The sequence below is a fragment of the Colias philodice genome, chromosome 6 (genome assembly GCF_061535455.1).
Source record: "Colias philodice isolate Cphi_HAF_F1 chromosome 6, ilColPhil1 Martin Lab GWU primary, whole genome shotgun sequence".
Taxonomy (NCBI): Eukaryota; Metazoa; Arthropoda; class Insecta; order Lepidoptera; family Pieridae; genus Colias; species Colias philodice.
The window spans coordinates 1,165,296-1,192,649 of NC_143091.1; the positions used below are offsets into that span (position 1 = coordinate 1,165,296).

The window sequence follows — 27,354 nt, forward strand, 5'->3', positions numbered from 1 at the left end:
ATCCGTCTTACGCTTTTTCGATCAGGCCACGTGTCCTGACGCGAGTCAAGATTTTATACCCGACGCCGCTAAAGAAGTTTTCACTTCAAAAAAGTTCTCTAATAATACTTTACATAAGTAAATAATTACCGGTATAGTGATAATCTGGTTATTATTATCACTGTCGGATACATGTCCCGACGAGAGACCATCTTCAACCACCGGCATGTGCGCGCCCACTACGCGGTTCAGCTCCATTTGTACTGAAATTTGATAAGATTTATTTAGTACAAAATATATAAATTAGAATAAAATAGATATAATATATTTTCTTACATATAGAATTTATGCAAAGTTATGAATCTTACAGAATGACTGGGTAGTCGTTTAAAAATAAAAGAAACATTTCTATCGAAGGAAAATAATTACGACCAGATACAACGTTCCCAAATTAAATGTGAACTATGAGGGGATTTGTAATGTTTTCTTGGTACAAAATGCGTATAGGTAATAATTCTGTTTAATTTTCCAGGATTTATTAGACAGTCTCGAGAAGAAATAGCTGCACGAAGCAGCTCGGTCAGTGTGGAACTTATTCTGGTTCAGTGCAACCTGTGCGATCGTGTCGAAACATGTTCGACTCTGACGTTAAATACCTTTTATACACTCACCTTTCATCTCGCTCAGCTCGTTCTCCATAAGCGCGAGCGACAAGTCACTAGGCGTGTCACTAGCAGACGACAACGCTAGCGCATCCCTCACAGCGGGCGACGCACACACGCTGTCGGGCGCGTCGGGCTCGCACGCGTCCACTGCGGCCGAGTGCGACGCGCGGAGTGCCGACATGTCTGGGGCGTTGTAGCGCCCGCGCTGTTGCTGTGGTACCCGCAAGTATTTCAAATTATTAATTAGTGTTTTATGACCGAAAAACTTTTAGAAAATTTTAACAAGCACAATTGTCACGTGGGGGAGTCTTTAAAATTTTAGTTTATATATTACACTAGCGGTCCGCCCCGGCTTCACCCGTGGTACATGTTTCGCAATAAAAGGTAGCCTATGTTCTTTCTCAGGGTCTAAAGATTATCTGTGCCAAATTTCATCAAAATCGGTCCAGTAGTTTATGCGTAAAAACCATACATACATACATACATACAAACCTCTCCTCTTTATAATATTACTAGCGGTCCGCCCCGGCTTCGCCCGTGGTACATATGAAAAATAGATGTTGGCCGATTCTCAGACTTACCCGATATGCACAGAAAATTTCATGAGAATCGGTCCACCCGTTTCGGAGGAGTATGCAGACTAACATTGTGACACGAGAATTTTATATATAAGATTATAATATAGATAACTATTGTTGACAAAATTTGTAACAGTAATGAAAGTAAAGTAGTGTCAGTAAAGATGCTTATCCAACTAGAAGATTATGAAACCAATTCAGAAATATTAAAATTGTGTACACTAGCTGTGCCGCACGGTACAACCGCGTAGTAAATTGCTCATTGTTATTCTGATTTTTAACCTAGATTTCTGTAAAATTTCATTCAAATCCGTCGAGTAAGTTTTTAAGCTATTGCATAGCTACTATCGTGGACCTTGAGCGCGGGGACCGAATCCAGAAATTTAGTAACGGAAAACCTCACGCTCCCCACTCCGACGGGCTCAGAGGTGTGGCTTGAAGGCATAGCATGCAATAGCTTTACCGCGGCAGTCCCCGAGTGCCACACGTCTTTTTTTTGTGAAAGTAACAAACATACAAACATTCTCACTTATAATAATTATTATACTAGGATTATAATATACCTGTAGGCCAAGGAAGTTAGTATGGTTGTGCGCGGTGTGCGGCGAGTGCAGCGCGTCAGCGAGCGGCCATTCAACATCGCTGCCTTCTATACCGTTTTCTGAAGGACATTCTTGGGTCTGGCGACGGAGCTCGTAGTCTAGCTCCTGGAAATTTATGAAAATTTTATAAGTAGTTAATAGATTTTGTAAGTTGTTGAATGAAATAGAGTAGAAAAATACAAATAATTTTCTTAATTGTACATATAAAAAATGTATAAATTCTAGTTGAAATTTCCATCGAAGCCTGAATTATGCTGCCCTAGCCTTAAGAAATTATGAATTAGTATGTTTTATTTCCAATCCTAATTTTTATGCATAGGTATGTTTCCAAACAATATCGTGCTGACATTAATGAACTACACACAATAAGACGGAAAGAATCAATCTGATATACAAAAGGCACTAATAAATAATAATTAATAGTAACAGTAAGTATAATTAATTTATCATGGAAAGAACTTACTTGAAAATTAACAATTTCATCATTGGAATTCTGTTGCTGTGGACATCTAAAGAATTCCTCGAGCACCTTCCTTGTTTCAGAGAACTCGTACAAATAGTCAAATGCTGTTGAGCTTGGTGGAGGGGTTTCATCTCTACTCTCCGTTATTATTCGCTGTAAGAAAGAAGAAAATGTCTTCAATGTATTAACTGACTGACTAGAAAGAATAAGAAAACCCGAAAGTCATATCAGACTTCATACCTGAGGAAATCCAGGCCTCGGCGATCTAACATGAGTTTTCTGGGTGCCAATGCCATACCGTCTCGGCGATCCTTCATACTCCGCGATCGGCAATTCACCTATTACCCTAGTAACCCTGTTCTTGTCTTCATCCCCAGAAAGCCAGACTCCAGTTGGACTGGCATCACTCAATCTGACGTCATCTCTCGAAGGACTCGAGTCACTGCCATCACTTTCACTCCTATTGTTCATTTCACTATCACCATTTTTCAAATTGTCTAAAGTCCTTTTAACACTCATATCGATTTCGTCATCACTAGCGTCTGGTTCCGTCCTCAAACCTAGAGACACAGAATTCAATATAACTGAAAATAAAAGAAAGAGAAAAAACGATTGTATGAATATGGTTAACGGGAGGAAATAAATGACACAAATCGGTGAACGTGGATGCTCGACGCAAAAGCTATGAATAAATACGTGAAAACAGGAGAAAGTAAAGGTGTGAAGGCAACATAAAATAGTTATGGAGAAGGTTGGACAGTTAATTGACACATTAAGTTTAATGCTAATTGAGTAAAGACAGCAAGTTTATTAAGCTCTTCGTTCACAACAATTTTACAAACATAGTCAAAAGCAATATCAAGATTAAAGCATTTATTTGAAATAATTTCAAGATCACCTTTCCAGTCGTCATTGTCATCAAAGACAACGACTTCACCGTCAGCTACAACTGCTATCGGACTACTCTTAGCGCTAACATCCGCAATCTTGTGTGGGTCGAGTATGGGGGAACTGTTTTTGGGTATTCCCATGGTTTGTTCTAGAATTTGATCACCATTCGTGTAAGTCGGTGATGTGTGTCTTGATATCATCTTTTTGGGCTCGCTGTTTATCCTGTGTAAGGATATCTGGAAATATGAAATGTGTGTGTTATAGAAAATTAATATCATTGTTGTTAAGACTATAATGATTAAGCAGCATTTATCAATAAAATGAGGAAAACTTCAAAGATGGTGCTGCTATACTCGTAATTTCAAAGAAACAAGTATTATTATTTGTTCCTTCAATATGTCAACTGTCTAGAAAGATACAATGGAATAAATTATAGTCCCTAATTATAGTCTACAAATCTCAACATGTAATATTTTGGTGACACAATGACAAGTTAGTTAAAAGGCATTCCCACATTGACACAACCCCAATCAAGCCAGTGAATGTTGTCTATTTGCTATTCAAATCTCTAATGACGGTCTGACCCTTATAATTAGGTAAACTTCCAGGCCTCTAATAAAGATAGTATACCTCGTTTGTGATGGTATCTCCGTAGTCGGCAGCATCTTTGCTGATGGATCTTATTTTATTCCTCAAGTTGTGCTTATGCGTGTTATTGTGACGTAATTTTCTCACCGCTTTTGTCCGACTCTGGGAGTAAATTTCCCTCCCTCCGGCGATTTCTATTATTCTGGTTGAGAGAAATTTTGTTATTAAAGCGAATCAATGAACGTGACATTTAAGTACTTATCGTAAAGACGATTTATTATTTATATGAATTGTCTTAACAGGCATACAAAGAAAAAACGTTTAAATTGACCAATTATTTCGTCCTTTGTGATGAGAAAAACAAATTCATCTAAAAAATCGATAATTTAATATGACCAAGAGTGGCTGTTTAGAAATTTTATAACTTTTACACTGGAACTGCACTACTAACTTGTCCTTACTTTCGAACATTAAAACATTATATCACCTAGAATCCCTAAGCTTGTAGGCACCCTTGGAGTTGACGATGACGGGCTGCACGTCATTATCCCGGTCCTCGTCTGATGACACGTTGTTCATGTTGTTGAGCTCCCGACCCTCTATGGCAGTATTCAGTCTGAAAGTAATATTTAAACAAACTATTTATACAAAAATGAAAAGTATTGCATACAACAAACAAACATAAATACAATAAACATTGAGATATACCTAAAATAGAGTAAGAACAGATCTCAACAGATGATCCAATTTTTCTTCAGAAATATAAGAAAATAATACAATGATAAACGCTATTCATTAAGGAATGTCTCGACTAGATTATAGAATAATCGCGCTTCCATAGTATTTGGACACTGATTAACTGAAGCCTTCAAATTACGAGTATACTTTAGGAAACTGTAATATAAAACCAGCAACGCTGTGCCAATTTTATGTTAGTTTTTGCGACTAATTACTACCTATTTGTTAAAATAAAGAACAAAGGACAACAAGATTAAACAACCACTTCTTGTGTTGTTTTTAAACTAAATAACTTTAATTCGGATTCGATCAATGCGTCAAAAAAGAAAAAAAGCAATACGATTGAGGTTTTCCAGAATTACTGATAAAAACCGAAAACCTGTTCATACATATTCCAATTTCAACGTACAATAAAGTCCTAAAAAGCAAACAGTTCAATGTATTCCCGCACCCCAATCCGTTTTAATCAGTAGAGTTTAATCACCCTTTCGCGTGTTGGCTGCAAACCGCTCAGACTTGCCGCCTCACGTAACGACCTAGTTGCGTCTATGTTTCTTCGATTTACGTCTACAACCTAACCACGAGCTTTACTTCCATCAGCCATGCTAATCTTGGTATTATGCGTCCATTTTACGATGGTTGAATAACATATTACGTCTCGTTAGTGAGGCTCGTCAAATTATATGGTGACGTACCTACATTCCAACTTTGTAGTAATAAATCAAAGGGCTGACTGTTGAAAGAATTGGCCTAATATGATTGTAATGGCATTTGTCCTCTCTCTTAGCTACTCAGAAACTGTTCATGAGTCCTGAGTAGTCGCTGTTATTTCTAGAAATATATGACATATTGACTTTGACAAAGTGCTTCGTGTTAATGCTCTTATAATTGTAGTACTATCACGTACTATAGACATAATTGCAGGAGTGGAAAACGATAACTATTTTTCACAACAACGCAATTATGAAAATGTCATACTCAACTCTAATTCATATTCTTCTGGCAGTCTCTACATAATATTCTTCCAATACTGGCTATGAAGGAGATGCCTGCCTATCAATTCAAAGATCCGGTATTATGCGTTTGCCACATTTCTGGCAAGTAAAAGTTATTGTTATATGATTTGTTGTCTATGCATGAGCATTGTCCAATATAAGAAAGAATATTACCTACCTATCGTGGTGGTGCTGCATGTTCTTCGGTCTGCACTTAGGAAAGAGGCGCGTGATGCGATCGCCGTCAGAGCCGGGCGTGGAGTCGCCCGCGGCGGTGCGCACGCCCGCGCTCATGGCGCCTCCGCCCTCACTCCACCGCCTGAAAATTTTGAACATTATTATAAACCCTGGATATATGTCGCTGCTGCAGGGATATTGGTTTCAAAAGTAACAGCAATTTGAATATCAGCTTATATTTGTTACTAATGCAGCGACATAGGTTTCAAAGGTCAGGCTATAAGCTACCACTACCAGCTGGGCAAGTAATACAATACAACAAATTTTACACTATAAACTTTATTTATTTCTGACACTAGAAAAATGTAGAATTTAATATATATAATGTTTTAATAGGATTGTGAAATAGGTTTAAAAAAAACCGCATTAGTTAATTGCCACAGCTTTGATAATTTAAGGAGCATAAATAATAAATATTAATTTTATACTTCATATATATTATGAACGAGAAGCATGAAAGGGTTAATTTATTACAGAAATAACAATAACTCCAAATGTAGAAAACCCAAAAACGGACCAACTTTAACATATGTGTTTGTTTACTAATGCTCTGTCTTTGTGTAAATTTCACAGTACCAGTAAATTTAACTTACAGAAGCAGATTGATATTATACAATTCATATTATTAAAAGAATAGAATATCTATTAAATAAATTTTAGAAAACTACCTATAGTTGTTACACAAAACCTTACAACAAAGGCACGAAAAATCTGGTAATAATTTTCGTTGCTGATGCAAATCCAGATTATCGATTTAACGACATCCTGACATCGTAATGCGCTGAATTATCGTGTGCAGTTATTTGTGTGCATAATAAAGCAGTGTTGCAGTAAAGGAGTCATTTAACATAATATATTATTATTATTATTTTCAATAAGTTTTTAAGCTGAAATTTATATATTTACTATAAGTCATAGTAGGTAAGCGCAGTCAATTCAGTGCATTAGGATTGTAACGATAATCTCTATAAATTATTGTTTTATACGTAATAACTGTATATTATTATATAGTGTCAAATTCCTGCTTACTCAAAATAGATATCCCACCAAAAACATTTTCATGTAAAATGTTGCCAAGACCAGCCCATATGACTCGCACTATCAAAAAGTTATCAGATCTCATGTAGAGCCAAGCTTCTAACACTACACGCCCTAACTCTACAAGGCCTAACTTCACAAACTCTACACCTTAGTCAAAATATGTGGCTTGGCCATTTCGCTACATTCACATCGGCGTAAGGTGAAAAATTAATTCACTGTTCATTACTTTTGTGTTATACAATAGTTCTTGTAGTAACGAACGGCCAAGCCACATATTTTGACTAAGGTGTAGAGTTTGTGAAGTTAGGCCTTGTAGAGTTAGGGCGTGTAGTGTTAGAAGCTTGGCTCTACATGAGATCTGATAACTTTTTGATAGTGCGAGTCATATGGGCTGGTCTTGGCAACATTTTACATGAAAATGTTTTTGGTGGGATTTCATTTCTTTTTGTAAGTTGTTTGTAACAATTTTTTTTTATTTTTTTCTTCTTTTTTTGGGGTGTATTTCTTGCACATCAGAGACGCCTTTTTTATAGCCCACTCTCTATTTTCTCCATTGTCGGCACAAGTATACAATTATTGTAGTTCATCCCAGTGGTTTACAACATATCGCACAATAGCAGTCCTGACTTGCAACGCCACTTCAAAGTCTATTTCTTCACACATTAAAATATATGGCAAGGAATGAAAGAGGCAGGAACCATCTCCCGGCATATGAACCACATGATGATGGCAAGGTCCAAGATTTACTTCAAGTGAAACTATTTCACAATCCATGTTCACGCTCGCTGTCAAGGACAATTTTTATTTTTATTTTTAGCTACTGTGTGGACGTAAGAGGCAGGAGACGTTCGCAAAACTTCTATTCATTCATATTTATATGATCTGATCTTAAGTATATGCCTCAATATATGTCGATTAAATTTTTTATTTTTTTTTAACAAGGAGTACCTATACATATATATATCTAGGGGAACCAAGTTTTAGATTATTAGATTAGACCTCTAGCGTCATCAAAATTTAATTTAAAATTACAGGTCTCATACAAACTCCCATCCCCTAGTAAGGGGTTGGGGGATGAAAGTTACAAGTTTTATAATTTTTTTGTTGTTTGTGTGCTAATACTAGCTTACATACAAAATTTCAGCTTTCTAGGACAGTAGGAAATACCTTAAGAATTTTGATGATCATCAGTGAGTCAGTGACGAAATTAGCGTTTTTCAGATATAAATAAAATCTGAAGTATAAAAGCTAATGTAATTAAAACTTAATATGTTCAATAAGTCCGCTATTGACAATATATCCCGAAAATTTTGTTGATCTAGCATAATCCAAACCCAAGTTATGAGGGTTCAAAAAAACGTCGAAGCGCTTCGAGAAAAGGTAGGTAGTGCCCGTGCGATTCGCTTGGCTCGTCTTGGCGGGGGCACTACCGTGCCCCCAGATGTAAAAGTGAAAAGAACAAACGCATATAAATACCTAAGCCGTAAACTATTTTCCGAATCCTTGAGTTTCCCCTGTCATGTATAATATTTACTAATTTACTAAAAATACGTATGTATTATAACCCAATCAATTATACTCCAGTAAAGCCGTTCAAAGAATAATCACTCCTAACCTCAGTATTTCCACCATAGAAAATTCTAGACGTATCGACATCCAAGACGCATACATAATTACAAGCAACGTAAGGCAGATCCATTAGTGTCGAGGACGCAGCGCCGCATGGCACCGCTGGTTGCCAAATAGCAGATCGATACATCGGCTACTGGAATGTCTTTTGTGAATTTTATATGGGGAGAATTTTGTTGTTAGTTAGTGAAATACGAGAAGATTCGTATCTGAGAACAAAGTCCATGTTGAACAAAAACCATTATTAGCTATTTATTATAATTCGTGCACTATACATAATGATAAATGTATCAAAAACAAGACAACATGGTTTACTTTCAAGGTTTAGTTGAGTATCAGGCGAGGACACTGTTAAACGCCTGGACAGTATAAAAAACACTATACGTTAAATAAAACTGTTTAATTGAAATTATACTTGTTGACATGACGCCTATAGTCCCACCGACCAACTTCAGGTCAAATTCTAATACGTAACAATTATTATAAATGATAGTACATTTTTTGCCGCAATAGGCGTCGATAAGTTTCTTCAGTAATTATTTTAAGTGTTAGCAGACTAATATTAAAATTTATACAATGTTATCTTAATTGTAACACTCTTGCTATTACTACAGTTTAAAACTTTAAACCATTCCTACTTAAGGCAGGCAATGGTGATTGTCAATTCCCTTAAGAGCAAATTTTATCTTTCGTGAAATGCATCTGATGCATTGTCCTCTTGAGACTTTTTATTGCTGTTGAGACATGTAACACTGGCACTTTTGTATTAAAGTATTACATTTTCAAGAACAGTACGGAATTTATATCAACAATGTGGTTACATTCCCAACTAGGAAAGGAGTACAGCTTGCTTATATGAACGGTACTTATGTTTGGGATTAACTATAGTGGTAAAAATATTGAAACATTAAATGAATAGTTTACAATAGAAAATGAATGAAAATTTTATAACAACAAATACAGCCAACATGCTAACACTAGCGCTCAATAAGCTTTTATGTTAGTTTTCATTGTGAATGATTTACTATAGAGATACGATGGCTTTGGCATCATATAGGGGCATGAAGTGCAATTATTAATACGCTTCAATAATTCCCGTCATCTGGACATTTTAAAAATTAACTGAATATTATTATATTTCATATCTATATCTCACTCTACTTTTAGCTCAAGTCAACTTAGAGCATTATATTATATTTTTTTTATCTTTTTAGCATCCTCAAGCTAATTTCCTTTCCTACAAACGCGTATACAAAGCCTCAACTCAGACGGCATCTGCACTGAGTGTTATCTATTGAATTTCGCAAATATTTGCGATTCAACAATAAAGGAATATTGAGAATTCGCACCCGTCTCCGCAATAGTCACGCTATAGAACCTACATCGGGTTGAATTTAAACAAACACTTATTGCCTGCGACATTACTGTTTCTGTATTTTTCTGTTACCCATGTGTTAAACTGATAAATTTTGTTAATTTAGAAATCTTAGAGTCAATATAATTAATACGTGAAGCAAATAATTATCTCCTTTTTAACTGCACAGGCGTGCAGGCTGCACAGCTTTGACCAAAACAAAAAAAGACGTATGGCACTCGGGGACTGCCGCGGTAAAGCTATTGCATGCTATGCCTTCAAGCCACACCTCCGTGTTCGTCGGAGTAGGGAGCGTGAGGTTTTTTCGTTACGGAATTTCTCGATTCGGTCCCCGCGCTCAAAGTCCGCGATAGAAGCTATGCAATAGCTTAAAATAACAACTGTATAGATAAGTGCAGTGCGCTTATATTTCTGAACTTATATTTGTTTTAAGGTTGGTTTTTAGTAATGCATGAAACATACAATACACACACTACAATGCATTTGACACGCACACAAAGATATGTCTCTTTTGTTTATGGTTATGAGCTACCACTAGTTTAAATAATGCGTCGTCTTCCGCTTTTCTCTTCAATAATATGTAATTAGTATGATGGGTTTGAGTTGTCAAATAAATCTTTGTGCAAGACGCTTAAAAGATTTATGTTAAGGAAATTTATGATTGTTTAAATTGTTTTCTTACATCGTTTGTTTCCTTCACTGAATTTGTGTAGCGTCTCGTAATGTATGCCTTGCTATGAATCCTTTCTGAAGTTAAATATAACGTTTGTGTAATTTATTAGAACAAAAAAATCATCGTACAATTAAATATTAAAAATAAACAAATTATTTGCTTTCTCAATCTTATAAACGTAAGAAATGAGGATGTTTTTAATTTTATGAAAATATTATCAGTAAATGGAAACTTGCTTTGAATCTATCGAATAATTTATCTTTTGAAATTTTAGTTTACATCACATTTCGTAATTTTTTTTGACAATTTCAAACTGACTAAGGTGATACTTATTATGTAAGCACGAACATCTTATCCCTAGAATTTAATATTAATGCAACCTTTCGTTTCAAGCGACTAATTGACGCAACTTCATTACCTCCTTATAGAACATTAACTCATTATACAGGAACACTTGTAAAAAACCACAAGGATATTATTTTAGAAGCATTTCCATTGACATTAATCACAAACGAAAACATTTTTATTGAATGGGTTTTCTTTGAAGGAACGCAATCTCAGGACTTATCCTGATTTCTGAAGCGTCCCTCAAAATTGAACTTTAATTTGATAGCAGGAGAAACGATATTTCTATAAGAAGAGTTAATTGAGTGTCCGAGATGACAAAGCTTTTAAGACTGTCAATTACGAATTTCCCGTAAATAAAAATGAATCGCAAAATGTGTTGGAAAGCGCATAACTCGAGAACGGCTGAACCGATTTCGATAATTCTTTTTTTATTATATTACTTGAAGTACGAGGATGGTTTTTATGTAGAGAAAACGTAAATGTGTACCACGGGCGAAGCCGGGGCGGACCGCTAGTTTAATATGTGCCTGTTATAATTTTTATATTAATTCATGATTGCGTTTAAGGTATGAATAGTTACCTAAGGTTTGTATTTCTTCGGAGTCCCTATATATATCATTTAAAAATTGAAATAGAGGCAATCGACTTAAATAAAAGCAGCAAGCAAAGCAAAGCAAGCAAATGTTTAGATTTCTCTTCAAATATTGATATGAAAATGACTGATAAACTTTCTGCACAACGCAGCTTAAGCATAATTTTAATCAGTTGTTTATTGCGTTCAATTATGTTTTAGTGGAAGCTCTTAAATCAAGTAGCGCTAAGTATCTTTTTAACGATTGGAATAAATGTTTTCGACTGATTTATATTCGATTGATTTGACTAATGACGAAACCCAAGAACTGCTTATAAGGTATAACAAAATTTTGTTAATTTAAAATTAATGACTAGATTATTATTATAATTAAAAATAAAGTATACCTACAGTAATACTGCTGATTAAATTCTGTTAGTTAACAATTTTTACATTTTCTCTTCTTCCATCTATTTTTATTTGTAAGATTGCCTACCAGATCATCACTAGATGCAAACTATTAAAATAAAAAATCAACTAAAAAAAAAAATATAAACTTATGATCACTACATTTATTCTAAAGCACTTCAAATATTGAAGAGTAAACACACTTAGCACATAAAAGGTCACATTAAGGCGTATAAAACTATTCCACATGAAATGGGAAGCGCGAGTTATTCAGCAAATGGAGTCTTAATTATATCCGCTGCGAGCTTGATGTACATCCGTGGAATATAAAATATATCGTGGATATACCACGAGTATGAAAGTGACGTCATAATGAAAAATGTGATTATGACCTGATTATCCAGTGGCATTCTTCGGACGAAAATTTGTTTTCCATATAGGACTCTAGGACTTCACTCTAGGACATCCAGTAGGCTTAATTTAGTAGGAAAATTTAAACCTATATCACACCCCGGACACTCCATACAAAATTATCGTTTTGACAGTCACACTGTAGAGACTAGAGACTGCAAATGTGTGTGTTAACGCTTTATGGTTGGCACATTTGTGACTAGCGTAAAAAAAAATTCGCGTTATTCTGATGAAATACATCCATAAACAGCAAAATATCTAACCATTTTCTACGAAAAACGATAATCACAAATCCCCAATAATAAAATTACTTTAAGTCAATTTGATTAATGTTGTCAATCTTCGTTGCGTATCGTCAGGTTGCAGAAAAATGTGGCCCATTTTAATCATGATCGTGCGGGGTGAGGTAAGTGTTTAAATTTGGCGGGAGGCGGAGAGTGTCCGTTCTGTAGCGTTTAGCTACTACATATTAGGTATGTATTCTGTGCCTATATGTGAGTCATTTGAATTTAGTATAAAAATACTATTACAGAATTTGTATAGTTATCTTCTAGATAAGAGTCGTTTGAATCTAACCAAATGAAAGTACTGATACTATAAAGTATCCGTAAAATCGGTACTTTGGATTCACACAGAATTGCCTAGTAATAAAACAGAGAGATGTAAAAATAAAATATAAATCTACATTTATATGTTCTACGACTTCACATTGTAATCAAAACAGAATCGCTTTCTCACATTTGATCTGACACAAAGTCAGAAGCTTCGTAGTTAACCTTTGTATACGAAACGCAAAGGTCAATAATAGCTAATGCCATTTTCTGCCATTTAACTTTACAATATAGGTTAAGGGAAAGATCACGGTAAATAGCAGTTCCCAAAAAAACAGAAAAAGTTCTCATGATTTTTCCATTAAGGTACCTATATAATTAGGGTCCGCTAATGGTGACAGTTACAAAACGTTTATTCATTATGTTCCACCTGTGGTTCCACCATAGTAACGGTAATATTGATTAGTGTTCACCTTTGTCTAAACCTTGAAATACCAAGGCTACTAAACTAACTAATGCTACAAGTTCTAGTTTTGAACCGATTTTCCTAAATAAGAAATTTCTCGTAGCGATAGAAGTGATTATGAGAACGTCGTAGCAAGTTCTACGATAGTCTACGAAACTGTGCTTTTCAAGTCTTTGTACTTCAGTCGTAGCTGTTTTCGGTCAGTTGTCGATTTAGGAATAAAGAATAAACAATCTTATTTAAAGTAACATAAAGTGCAATTTCACTGACTCTATTTCTAACATATGCGTCAGAATTTTACATACGCGGTCTCAGAATGTCCCTGAGGAGACATTTGCCGTGTCATCTAATATTTTATGCATCCATAATGTTTACGAGATGATTTAATATTGAAATTTAATTTCCCTTATTGTCTTGTAATTTCATATACATGAATGATATTCGATTTGTATTAAACGAACTCACGGATCAATCAACACCCTCCTATTTGAGATAAATGGATAAAATCTTCTCGAGAGGAACGAAATATGAGTAATGTCGGGTTACGGGTAGTCATAGAGAAAAGAAAAGTCGAAGATTTTATATGATGGCTCTCTTTACTTTCATAATTTATAACTTTTGTAAATAAACGTATATAAAATAATATCTACTTCAGAATAGTTGTTCGTTTTAAAGACACTCAGTGAGAGTCACATTTAAAATTAATTATTATCGTATTTTCTCCTCCCTTTAACAACCCAAAGCAATCACACGAACAAAATGTTTCAAAGTGTTAAACGTCTGTAACAAATCCTTTTTTCCAAATTAGAAAACCTCTGTTCATGCTATTTCTATATAACCATTTGCTTTCGCCACGGAAACATTTTTCCGCTCCCAGCTGTAATGGGGGTCAGTTGAAGTCTGTCAAAGTTTAAACAAGGGAACCCTTCTAAGGAACAACGCAACATGAAAGCGAAGCACCGCAGTGAATTACAGAACACCACAAAGAATCTCAATTTCGTTAAACTTTTTACACTGTAAATTGTAAACTCGAGTGTTTAGAATTCGCTACTCGAGTAATAAAGCGCTTTTACAGCTGGGTTTCTCGTGAAGAATTTTATAAGGTTGTTTTTCGTGCGTTCATGAATTTAATAAGTCACGGAATATCGGAATATAATTTATAAAAAGAACATTTTAAGGGTGCAAAATTGTATATACAAATTGCCTCATATAGTATTTAATATTTTTAATTTTTGAGGTAAGTAGGTATACTCATAATAAATATTTAAAACTTTCAATGTTGTCATGTGCTGTTTTAACTTGTGTTTCGTAATGATATTATGTACTATACTTTTCTTCACTTTAAATATGTACCTAGTAGGAATTATCTATTGCCTCCAATCTACTAATATAATATTGTTATATTTCTTTTCTAGCAAATAAAAAGGTATTTAGGTATATATAACCTAACTAACTGATAGTAAAATATAAAGTTGTTCAGACGTTTATTGTATAAATAAAAATGTGCAGTTTAAGACGATACACAAAAAAAAATCCACTGCTTGGCGGGCGGAGTCTAATAGCTCGCTATCGCGAACGCGAGTGTGCGCGAAGTCATTCTTGCATACTCGCCGCGCTGCCGCTGGCCGACTCGGGACAAACATGTATGGAGTCGTCATACAGTTATAATATTGTTATACATATATTTAATTGTTGATTTATTGGTTTTATTTTCTTGCTTATAAACAAAAAATTATCTTCTTTTTAACAACTACTTAGACATTATTAATAATTATTAATTATTATTATTTCGTAATGTTTACTTTATTACAAAATAATACAGGTTTAATAAATAATCTTTAAAATAACAAAAAATATTGTTACTCTGAAAAAACGAAATGGTACCTAATTACGCGGAATACTGAATTGATTTAGATAGAATTTGATGCTGACGTAGATATTACATCATGCCCAGAAATGAAAGGTACTATTTCTGAAAGAAGTTATAAACCCTAATTCTTCTCAGTCAAAGTCTAGAGTGGAAGATATCGCTAATACGGTAAAACTGATGCGAAACTTTGGATGTTAATTTGTATATTTTTTTGTTAGTTGTTACTTAATCACGTCAAGACTACATTACCAATTTTGATAAAATATAGCTAATTGCCTGGATTTACACATAGGATACTTTTTATCCGAACTGAACACTTCTGTGGGATAAAACAGGATTCACGATATAACCTAATTCCACGCGGGTAAAGCCGCGGTCGGAATGATATTTTTTTAAATAAAAAAATTGTTTAAAAAAAACACAAAATATATTGACGCATGTATTTATTTTTTGCACTCTATTATAATTGTATGTGCATTACAAATAATCAAAATAAAATAGCCAGAACAAAGTTAGGCCCTGGTAGGATAGGTAGGCAGGTACAGCAATGTGAGACGAACACTGGCTTATTTATACCAATAATAATGTATTATAAACATTAAATTAAGTTTACTTTCTAACAACAAAAATACATAATATTAGCTAATGTGAAAACGAATCAACCAATCATCCCACAACAATGAAATGTGCACACAAATATTCATCCAAATCGGTTCATGTGATTAGGAGGAGTGACTGCAGCGCCATCCTCCGGGCCCAATTGTGTTTCCAGATCATCCAGGAACTCAATTTAATATACTTACACAAAATTTTTCGAAATGAAAACTCACATTACTATGTAAATATGAATATAAACCTGTTTTAGTACTAAGCAATTTCCCGCACAGGTGTAGTAAGTATAAATGAAATAAATATCAACATCAAATTCTTTATACAACATACCTACCACCTACTAAGAAATTCTTGTTTTTTCGTATTTTTTTAAAATATAATACTACTCCAACGAGCTCCTGTTCCATAATTCCATATTACGTCCGCCATACTTCCACTAAGTTCACCATGATTTTTTATTTCTTTGCACTTTGTTGCTTTTTGCTAAAAATGGAATCATGCGATAAAACCAGTAGAGCGTTGATAACATACATTTTTGACTGAATAAAGGTACTTACGAAGGAGTGGGTTCACATTGTGAACAATCAGTGGGTTTATTTTCCTTCTGGATTCCTGATTTCTGAAAAGATTATTTATGCTATAAATGAAAAAATCTTACACATTCGTTATGTACTTAAAACAGGGGTACATATCAAACATCGTCTATAATACAATTATCATCAAATTTAAAATAAAACCAACTTACTTCATTAATTTGTTCCAATTGTAAGCATTCTTTTTCCTCCAACCTTTATGTTTCTTCTTCTTATTTTCTTTATTGTCCCCATTTGTCTCATTTTGTCTTATCGTGTTGTCACCCTTTTTTACGATTGCGCAAGCGACACAAGTTCCCCGTGTGACGGCCGTAGCGGGAATGACTCGTGCAGCGATCGGGGTAGGAAGGTACAGGGCGGCTCTCGCTATATTGGCTGGTCAGGCGCTTTCAAGTATTTCTTGTTTATTTCAAAACTATCGCATATTTCAAAATTCTAACACGGTAGACGTATAGGTTGTATATTTTATAGTTAATATCCAAAAAGTCGTAACTTTACGTTTGTTATTTTGAAGATGCCAGAGATTAAAAAAAAATAACAATGAGAACTTTGTATTTTTTTTCTATCGAGAAAATATCATGGAATCATGTTTCTAAAACGGTAGACGTATTGTGTTACTATTGAACTTTCTTGTCAAGAATTTTCATCACGACAACTTTAATAATATAAAAATTACGAAGGTTTAAAAAGGGCCGTAAATGTTAGAAAAATTAATTCATCACCTTAATAAAATTTTTAAATTTAATCTTCTATCGCGATGAGGTTTCAACCTTTGTCTGTAAATTCTAAGAATTCGAGCAATTATATTTTTATTCTGAAAGAACTCGGAGTTTTGCACAAGAACTGAAATTTAATATTAGACAACAACAGGAGACTAGTTAATAAAAAACCTCTTGTTATCTAGGTATACTATTATCTATACTAATCTATACTAATATTATAAAGAGGAAAGGTTTGTAAGTATGTATGTATGTATGGTTTTCACGCATAAACTACTGAACCGATTTTGATGAAATTTGGCACAGATAATCTTTAGACCCTGAGAAAGAACATATAGGCTACCTTTTATTGCGAAATATGTACCACGGGCGAAGCCGGGGCGGACCGCTAGTACATATTATAAAGAGGAAAGGTTTGTAATTATGTATATATATGTATGTTTTTCACGCATAAACTACTGGACCGATTTCAATGAAATTTAGCACACATATAGAGGGTAACTTGGATTAACACATAGGTTAGGTTTTATCCCGGAAATCCCACGGGAACAGGAGATACGCAGGTTTTTCTTTAAAAACGTGGGCGGAAAGTTGGTATAATATAAAAGGAGAGAATATAATTAATTGAATATAAAAGCAAGAGAAAGGAATGATAGTTATGACATTTTTTTAGTGTAACCAAGATAGTTCATAGCTTCAAAAATGTTGTTGATTTATTAAATGTGTTTAGGTATATTTTTTAAAAATGTTTTCGTACCATATAGTAACTTGTCTTAGCTTTGGTTAGGAACTTTCACATGAACTACGTGACCAATGTCTTTGTTATTATAATTGTATTATAATTTAACTTTAGTTACTGACCTTCGGTTATCATCGTGTCCGATTTATGCCTGAAACAAAAACACAATACCAATTACAATTTCGTCCATCAACGCTTTTATCCAAATAGTTAACATTATTAAGTCTATCGTTATTCAATTTTAACTTTTTTTAAATTAACATGCGTTATTAATATATGCCTAAATTGCCGAACAAGTTGTGGTGAATTTTGGCAACAAAAAAGATTGGTCAACACATAATTTATTATACGACCTACAAAGGTAGGTTATATAAGTTCTTCATGCGAAATAACACAAAAATTGTATATATCGAAATAACAATGAAACGAGCGTATCCACGGGCGGAGTGCTAGTAAAAAACATAAAAGAAAAACAAATTTCGAACGATAAAGTTGATTACAATTCAATACAATGTACAAAAAGCTCTCCATCACAAAAACTATTAAAAACGGATGGCATTTTAAATAACGATTTATGGATTCTATTCAATATGAAAAGAGGGATATAACAATACTTCCAGAGGCTTCCATTCCAAACAACAATGGAGAGCAAAGACAATAGGTTTATTCTCACGTACAAACATAGATGATATAAAACGCGCCAATCTCTGTGGTAGGAAACTACGGTAAGTTATGCAAATATCACGTACGTAAGTTTCGCAAGAGCTTTCAGAACGGTAATGTGTTTTAAATTGGCGGGAATGGCATTTAAAAATGGAACACAGAATATAAAAATATAGCAAAAAATTTAAAGGTATTTAGGTACAAGAGCTCCTCTCTCCTTGCAAAGTAAAATTTTGACATTATTGATGCTGTTTAAAGGAATATTATAAGGTAAGGTAAGGTATACCTACCTTAGGTATAGCGCCTGGTAAACTTCTTGGCCAAAAGGTAGCGTGGTTGGGGAAGTTTGCGCATCAAGTTTAGTACATTTTTATATGCGCAAGCTTCCCCCACCACGCTACTTTTTGGCCAAGAAGTTTGCCGGGCGCTATACTACAAATAAAATACGTATAAAAATAGTAATTCAAATAGCAAAATATGTTGCCACTAGTCTATTCTTTCACGCATGTCAACCATATTGAATGTCAAAAAGAACCAAAAATAATATAAATGATTTGAACGTACATTTAATTTCATTTGATGTTTCATATAGATAATGTTATTTGAAATATTTCCTTCAATATAAATCCTACTCGATTCTATTAATAAGTCCTACTTCCCCTCTTCACAATACATAAATTCGATTATACATATATTACAGTAGGTATATAAGCTTCTATAATGAGCTATTTGCGTTTTGTTTGGTTCACTGATCGATTTTAAATGTATTTATAAATCGCTTTATGCGTATTACTTGAGCAAAAATATGTAAATTATTTAACAATTGCTTTTCTTAAAATTTTAAAGATTCTCAGGATTGTATTCTCAATGTATTTCATTAATAAACCAAACATCGGATTAAATAATGTAACGAATTAAGATCTCATACTCACTCACTCACTTACTGTGATTTTGGAACAATTTTTTCATCTATGATTTATTAGTAGGTATATTTTTATTTACCTTATATTATCTGACAACTTTGATTTTCTAAGAAAATAGAAATACAACATAAGCCTGTTAGGAATAGGCGGTCTGATTAAAAATATATTATTATAGGTACTTTTTTTATTATAATACAGGTTCTATATAAGGTATAGGTACTTTTTTATTGTAATAGAGGCGCTAGGTAAGGTGTTATTTCTAGACCAATGACCCTTAAATTAAATTAATACCTAGCACGTACGGATAATCTAATCTGGAATAAACTAGGGTAAGCCCAACAGCTTGTCACTCAAGTGTCACTACAATCACACTACAATGTATGAAATGTTAGGTTTGAAACTTTGAAGCAAAATTTTATGTTTTATAACGTTGTGTGCAAAAATATTCTCAGAAGTAGGAGTTACGAGTAACATAGTAGCCGTGGTTGTGTACCTACTATCTGTAGTGTATATTGCCTACTAGTGATAGTATATATCTATAGTATACAGATATACAAACTATACAGTAGTTTTATATATATCTGTGAGTAAAGTAAAGAGTCAAAGAATTGATCGTGCGCCGAAATTCGTATTCGAATCTTTCGTTCACCCTTTTTAAATAGCGCATAATGTATTATTAAGCTATTGCATAGCTTCTATCGCGGGCCTTGAGCGCGGGGACCGAATCCAGAAATTCCGTAACGAAAAAACCTCTCGCTCCCCACTCCGACGGGCACGGAGGTGTGGCTTGAAGGCAAAGCATGGCTTTACCGCGGCAGTCCCCGAGTGCCACACGTCTTTTTTTTACTTTTTTGTTAGGCATCTAAGTAGATATATCTGATATTTCGTTTTAAAGCATTCAAATGCTTTATAATATTTTTATAGAATAGAAAACATTTGATCGCGAGGCGAGATTCGGGCCCGCGTCGCCCGGGCAAGGCGAAGGACGTGGCTCCTTTTGCGCGACGAACTATTTTCTATTCTTTACAAATGTATCATTTAAGTAGACATGTTTTATTTAACATGAAAACCATATAAAATCCAAAGCTATACATAAATAGTACATCAACAAAAGGGCTATACATAGGTAATCACATCATCCGTCAATTCGCGTTAATGTGACGTTATACAGCTCATCAGACGTCTCCTCGTTTACCCTACAACTAACACTATTGTAACTCATAAGCTCTAACATAAGTCTTTGGCATCTCCATCGCTTTTATAGCCGTCTACGTCGACTTCTTTCAACCTTCAGCGGAATTAGCGCTCTAAATAAACTTAACGTCTAGCGCAGGGACGTTATTACATCGCTTTCGGAGAACCAAAGCGTCTGGTTGTGACAGTTTTTCTTAGAGAAAATCAGTTTTCGTAAGTGTACTCGAGTCACTTATGTAACGTATGCTAAAAATGTTTTCATGTAAATAATTGGGTGCTATTATGGTGTGCGTTTAGTTAGGACGAAATCGGTGATAGCAGCGTAAATAAGGCTCATTTTCCTGTGATGTGTAAGATAATATTTATATTGGTTTAAGTTATGGTCCGAAATAACTCGACCGAATTAATCGTTTTTGGTTGAATGATAGAGAATAATTACTGACAAAAGAGATTCTTAATTGGAGTCGAAACAAGAGCTGAGTAAGCATTACGTTATTTGCGTAGAAAAACTTGGGAACATTAGTAAGTCAAAAAAATTAAAATACTTACTTAGAAAACTTCAAAAGTAACTTGAAGGTTTCGCCTATTATTGTTTGTCGTATACTAGACTAGACTTCATATATAATTCATAATTTTATGTGATTGAAATTTTCCAAATCAGTAAATGGAAACGATTTGGATCACAAATACCCTCGAGTTTCCATTTATTCGAACCATTTGCTTTAATTCCCCACGAGAATTCGCTAAAATACCTGTGTCATAAAGATTAATAATTTTGATTAGGAACGAAAAACTTTGTGTTTCAAGTATTATATACTTATAGATGTAATTTTGTTAATTAAAATAATGTTATTGTAATTATTATAATATAGTAGGTAAATAGTCATTATACAATTCTGACGAATAGGTAGACGAATTGTAATTCATGAGGAAAGAAAAATACCTATTTAGGTAATAAAATGGCCATGATAACTTAAAGACAATATAGGCTTAGTTCCTTAATTCCAAGTCATCTTTAGTAGATGAACCCGTTTTCTATTTCAGCATATAAAACTATGTATATGGGAATTTACAAATGATTCACTTTATTCGAATTTTCTTTCGCATACAAAGACAAACTTTCGCTTCCACCATTCTCCAAAGCTTCTATAAGTTATTTCTTTGGCACCAGTTCAGTTCTTTCTACCATTAACAAGGATAGATGACTCTACGGGCCAGTCATTAAGGTCACCGGTTTTACGTTGTATGTCAGGTAATGGAAGAAATAGACAAAGAGAACGATGGTGTTCATTGATTGACTTTTTCTGCTATTTACCATGAAATATAATGTGAGAAATTCAGCTGAAGGATAACAGATATTTTTTACAAAGTAAAACACTATATTCAAATGCATATTATTTATCATAATTTAAATAGTTTGGAAAATCCAAAAGTGCACGCCTCATAATTTTTTTTAATTATTATTTTTGTTTATTTAATAACAATTAAACCACATCGAATCAGACCCTGAAAAATGAAAGGGTTCTATTCCTGAGCATACTCAAGCGTAAGAGAAAAAAAAAGACTCGATTAGTAAAGTATTTCGGTCGCTATCGTGTTAACAAGAAAAAGGATCCGCACATACAGACACACGGACGTCCAAGACAGAACTTTTTTAAACTGTTTTTTAACTAGTTTAAATAACAAAAATGACATCAAAAATATCATGAACGTTAAAAATAGTGTTTTTTCTTAATATGTGTGTGTATGTATTATCTTACAAGTGCAATGTATGATACATAAAGACATTTTAAGTTTGAAAAATCAGATGTTTTGCGCGAAGTGACAGTAGTACCCACCTCAACGCTTCGCTTATGAGGCGTGCAAAAAAATACGCATAAGTTCAGGGTCTAATTTTATTAGGACTATCAAAAGGCCCAAGCTTTCAACAATGTTATGAAGTGACACACAAAACGAAATTGAGAACCTTTTCCATGATTTGTCATTTAAAATATGACCCAAAAAGCCACAATTTAAAGAGTTATTTCACTGTTGAATAATTTATAGATATAACATATTCTATATAAAGAATAAACATGAGAAACGTTATCTTCAATATCGAACATACCTATTTACGTTCTTATTAAATATGTAAGCAGAACACATCAAAAGGCAATATTTTCAGAAACATCACAAAGAGAATAAACTTGTCAAATAGAAGAATAAAGGATAATTGATCGCACAATTTTATGGAACATACGTAGAAATAATATATCTTGACACTATTTTTATATTGCTTGTTATCAAAGTAACTAGCTTAGCTGTGCCCTGCGGTTTTGCCGCAGTGCTCCACTCCTGTTGGTCTTAGCGTGATGATATATAGCCTTCCTCGATAAATGGGCTATCTAGCACCGAAAGAATTTTTCAAATCGGACCAACTGTTGGATAAACATTGCTTAGATTTTAAACACGCAGAGAGAATGAATATTTTGATTACGCTTTACATTAATCAGCCAAAACTTTTACAATGAACAGAGTACAAAAATACAATGCACCAAACGACTTTAAAACGATAACACATTAACAAAGTCCTACATAAATAAACACGTTTAAAACCACCCTTATATACACCCTAATAAGACCAAAGCACTTTTAGGCGCGGGTCAAACACAAGCGGCGCGGGCGCGGGCGTGTTATAAGCGCACCTCTTGAATCTGTTTTGCACCACGTCCTTCTTATACATTTTGTATGAAAGAATTTTGGACAGGCGTCGAGACGGCACGCCACGGTTGTGCCAAGGTTGCGCCGCCTTTCCAAAATTATTTCATACAAAATGCCAATAGCGCACCCGATGCACGCCGGCAGCGCGCCCGCCGCTTGTATATGTCCCGCGCCTTAAACCTCGAAATGAAGCAATAAAAACAATTCCCGATGCATTTTGTACGTGTTAAAAGGTTGTGTTAAGCGTATCCTTTTTATGTTTATTACAGCTGTGACTCTTTAATCTGTGGCTTGTAATTATCGAAGCTTAAGCTTGATTATTTCAAAGGATAATTATTGTTTTGTTTGTTTTTTACGTAACGATTTTTTATGACAAAAATTCGAGTTTTCATCTAACAGACTTTTCCTCTACTGTGAATGGTTTATATATTCTTCATATTGCTCTTTTTAGGAAAGACAATTACCTGTGTACCTTATGGAGTTATTCAAAATAGATTTTCGTGTCCGAGGCGGTGAACCTATTTTATTAACTACTAGCGGTCCGCCCCGGCTTCGCCCGTGGTACATATTTACGTTTTCTCTACATAAAAAACATCCTTGTACTTCAAGGAATATAATAAAAAAAAGAATTATCGAAATCGGTTCAGCCGTTCTCGAGTTATGCGCTTACCAACACATTTTGCGATTCATTTTTATATATAAGATAATAACTCAATGTACTACATACAATTATATCCAAATTCTAGATCGAATTCACCCAATAATTCCTTACATCAATCAGCCATAAAAATCTACACCATCACGGTCACTAATAAAACCTTTCAAACGATCCATAAAATATTCACATAGGTTAATTTAACCCAAGCTAAGGGGCAATATTTTGATAAAGGCTATATTATGTTAATTGGCCGCCTCCACGCGTTTGCTGAATAAACATTTTAGCGGGAGCTCATGAAGTCATAATTAAAACTAACGATGATATAGCCATTAGTGCACTCTATCTTGTATACCTTGTTAAAATCGTATAGGTTTGGTAGTAGAATTGAGGAATATCCTACTAGTATTATAAACGGGAAAGTTTGAGTATGGATGGACGTTATTCTTTCCTGAAAAACTATTAGACGAAATTGACTCAAACTTAATAGTAATACTAGCGGTACGCCCCGGCTTCGCCCGTGGTATATATTTACGTTTTCTCTACATAAAAACCATCCTCGTACTTCAAGGAATATAATAAAAAAAGAATTATCGTTATTTATCAGAATAACACATGAGCTATAAAATTACTTGATTTTGCTCGTGGGTTCGTCCGTGGGTGAAACAGCGTGGCACAGTTATTAGCTAAAAAATAGAATGTATCATTTAACGTACAAATACATAAATATATCTCTCCTATGCCTTGTTACGTTCAATCAGTGATAAAATTCTGGGAACATGGCTGTAAATAGAATGTCATTATGCGTATTATTACACACATATCGATTCCCACCATACATTATATTTAGAACCAAAGGTCAAATAAAATTGCCGTTGACAAAACAATTTATTTTAATTCATAAAGGGAAGTTTACTTTTGAATAAATTGCTTATACCTAAGTAAAATTGTTTATAATCGAATTTATAACTTATGTGTTTATAATAAACGTGTGTCAGTCAATAAGTTAATATAAGTTCTTACTATAAATAGATAAATCTTAATAATAATTCTACATACTGTTCCAAACTGGATTAATTCAAAGAAAATCATTTAAGCATGTAATCATAACATACAAACAGGAGAACAAACACTATTTAATTAAAGTAAACATCTCAAAGTAGCAGAATTCGTTTGAAATGTCAATCTCACCAAACATCTTTAATTAGGCAACTCAAACGATAAACTGTCAGCAATCGAGAACTAGTCCAATCAATGTTATATTCAATAGTATTTAGTATCAAGCAATCAAGATATTAAATTCATTCGAACATCAGTCAGGCATTTGTATTGGAAACTTTGAAATCTATCGCATTATGAATTCAAAAGCTGTCTCTTACATACGTAATTTCCTTTTTGCTTTGAACAAACGTAAATATTCGATTCCCGAATTTGTTGTTTCGATAGCTGAAGGAAACAGAATTAAGTTTATCTCCGCTTTGACTCAAAGTGGAACAAAACTAGATGGAGAAATGTTATTGGGAATTTTATAACATTTGATTATTGTATTCTCTTTAACCGACTTCAAAAATATATGTACACCGACTCCGAGGTTTATGAACCTTTTTACGTGAATCTTTTGCACGCCTCATAAGCGAAGCGTTGAGGTGGGTACTACTGTCACTTCGCGCAAAACATCTGATTTTTCAAACTTAAAATGTCTTTATGTATCATACATTGCACTTGTAAGATAATACATACACACACATATTAAGAAAAAACACTATTTTTAACGTTCATGATATTTTTGATGTCATTTTTGTTATTTAAACTAGTTAAAAAACAGTTTAAAAAAGTTCTGTCTTGGACGTCCGTGTGTCTGTATGTGCGGATCCTTTTTCTTGTTAACACGATAGCGACCGAAATACTTTACTAATCGAGTCTTTTTTTTTCTCTTACGCTTGAGTATGCTCAGGAATAGAACCCTTTCATTTTTCAGGGTCTGATTCGATGTGGTTTAATTGTTATTAAATAAACAAAAATAATAATTAATAAATATTTATTAAAAAAAAATTATGAGGCGTGCACTTTTGGATTTTCCAAATTATTTTTGTTTGATGCGGAATGGTGTCGAATTGGTCCCATAAAAATTTTATTCGATAGGGCCAGTAGTTTTTATTTTATGATCATTTTCGTCTGATCTCGGTGACTTAATTGAAATGTAGCAAGTAACTTTGATTCACTAAAAAGTATTAAATAAAAATAACTACGTTAAAAAAAAACAACTTCAAAAACAGAAAAGTAAAAAATAAAAAAGATTAGATATTATCGATTACCTACTACTTAATATGTATGTGCACATCTAAATAATATGTAGTAATTAATAATATCAAATCTTTTTTTATTTTTAACGTAGTTATTTTTATTTAGTGAAGGGCTTAATGATTTCAATGTAAAAGCATATCGTTGTACTAATGTTCGTAAGAAATATAAATAATTGGGACCAATATGATCGTTATGTATGAAACGAGACGAACATTTAAACATTTCATGCAAAAATAACAACTGTGAGGGAAGTTCCTTTGTTCTTTTCTTTATTATTTAGATCACATTTATTATTTGAACATTCGCAACCGTTGTTCATATTCAGTTTTATATTTTATGATTATTATTTATGTTGCTTGTCGTCAATTATAATTTTGCTCTAAAATTGCTCAGAAATAGTTACATTATTTGAGACCAAAAGAAACAAAATAAACCTTAATTTTTGTATTTTTCGTCATTGATTATGTACTTCATAGGTATATATTTTACAATTATTTTTTTCGTCACTATACATATATAGGTTATATACATAATACACGTTCCATAAACACATTGTCTCTAATGAACGAACGCTAATATAACCGTAATTCAATTTTCATAGAACTAACGTCACAAATACCTGAAGCTAAATGCACCGGCAAAAGTAATTGCTGCTCTACTTCCCTTACATAAATCTCGTTAAAAACGTTCCTTGACACTATTTTTCATATTCGTTTAGTGTGTGCTAAAGATTATATATATAGATAGTATATACATATCTCGGCACTGGGTCGAGTACCCTTATGTCAAGGACGGTGGCGTTCAGGCCATTCCGATTTATTAGTTGCCTTGGTTGCAACTGCAAAACCCATGTTATCTCCTGACGTTTATTAAGTGTTCTTAGAATTTAGTTATGTGGAATACAACAAGATCTCATCGCACATTTCAATATGAAGGGGCTTGAATTCGTATGCTCAAGCCATGTTGTGGTAGTATTTATTGAAATAGCTGTGATACTTCAATGGTAAATGGGTTTAGGAGTGATATTGGAGTGTTAAGAAATAATGTGGAAATGTATCTCTTGTTAGCAAATCACACTTAGGTGTGTACTGTGTATATTTACTTGGCTTCAAGCTTTTAAGCGTTATGCGGAAAGATTCAAGCTCATCTAATATATTACCCCTAAAACCGGCT

General features: G+C 33.8%; 2 protein-coding genes across 8 annotated transcripts in view; both read right to left on the minus strand.

The window, feature by feature from the left end:
• The window catches only part of LOC149487455 (uncharacterized), a 147,126-nt gene that overhangs the window by 16,293 nt on the left and 103,479 nt on the right, over window positions 1-27,354 (minus strand). For 4 of the 7 annotated variants that reach the window (XM_089696090.1, XM_089696086.1, XM_089696085.1 and 1 more), the window contains exons 3-11: window positions 5,678-5,818; window positions 4,254-4,382; window positions 3,809-3,968; window positions 3,186-3,414; window positions 2,528-2,871; window positions 2,288-2,440; window positions 1,786-1,929; window positions 651-855; window positions 130-242 (exon numbers count right to left, since the gene is read on the minus strand). In XM_089696090.1, the coding sequence (XP_089552216.1) occupies window positions 130-242; window positions 651-855; window positions 1,786-1,929; window positions 2,288-2,440; window positions 2,528-2,871; window positions 3,186-3,414; window positions 3,809-3,968; window positions 4,254-4,382; window positions 5,678-5,818 (1,618 nt within the window). Of the gene's footprint in view, window positions 1-129; window positions 243-650; window positions 856-1,785; window positions 1,930-2,287; window positions 2,441-2,527; window positions 2,872-3,185; window positions 3,415-3,808; window positions 3,969-4,253; window positions 4,383-5,677; window positions 5,819-17,864; window positions 17,894-27,354 lie in introns of all 7 variants that reach the window. The other 3 variants (XM_089696088.1, XM_089696089.1, XM_089696087.1) reach the window with 2 other exon arrangements.
• LOC149487456 (uncharacterized) lies at window positions 15,585-17,877 on the minus strand. Its single transcript, XM_089695773.1, has 4 exons — window positions 17,865-17,877; window positions 16,437-16,659; window positions 16,249-16,310; window positions 15,585-16,174 (listed from the first exon to the last, which is right to left on the minus strand). Exons 1-4 carry the CDS (start codon window positions 17,875-17,877, stop codon window positions 16,134-16,136), a joined length of 339 nt encoding a protein of 112 aa, XP_089551899.1. The 3' UTR covers window positions 15,585-16,133.

Coding starts and splice junctions, on each gene's coding strand:
- LOC149487456 (XM_089695773.1), bottom strand. Junction 16,311..16,436: donor AATTGGAACAAATTAATGAA/GTAAGTTGGTTT, acceptor TAATCTTTTCAG/AAATCAGGAATCCAGAAGGA. Junction 16,175..16,248: donor CAATGTGAACCCACTCCTTC/GTAAGTACCTTT, acceptor TTCCATTTTTAG/CAAAAAGCAACAAAGTGCAA.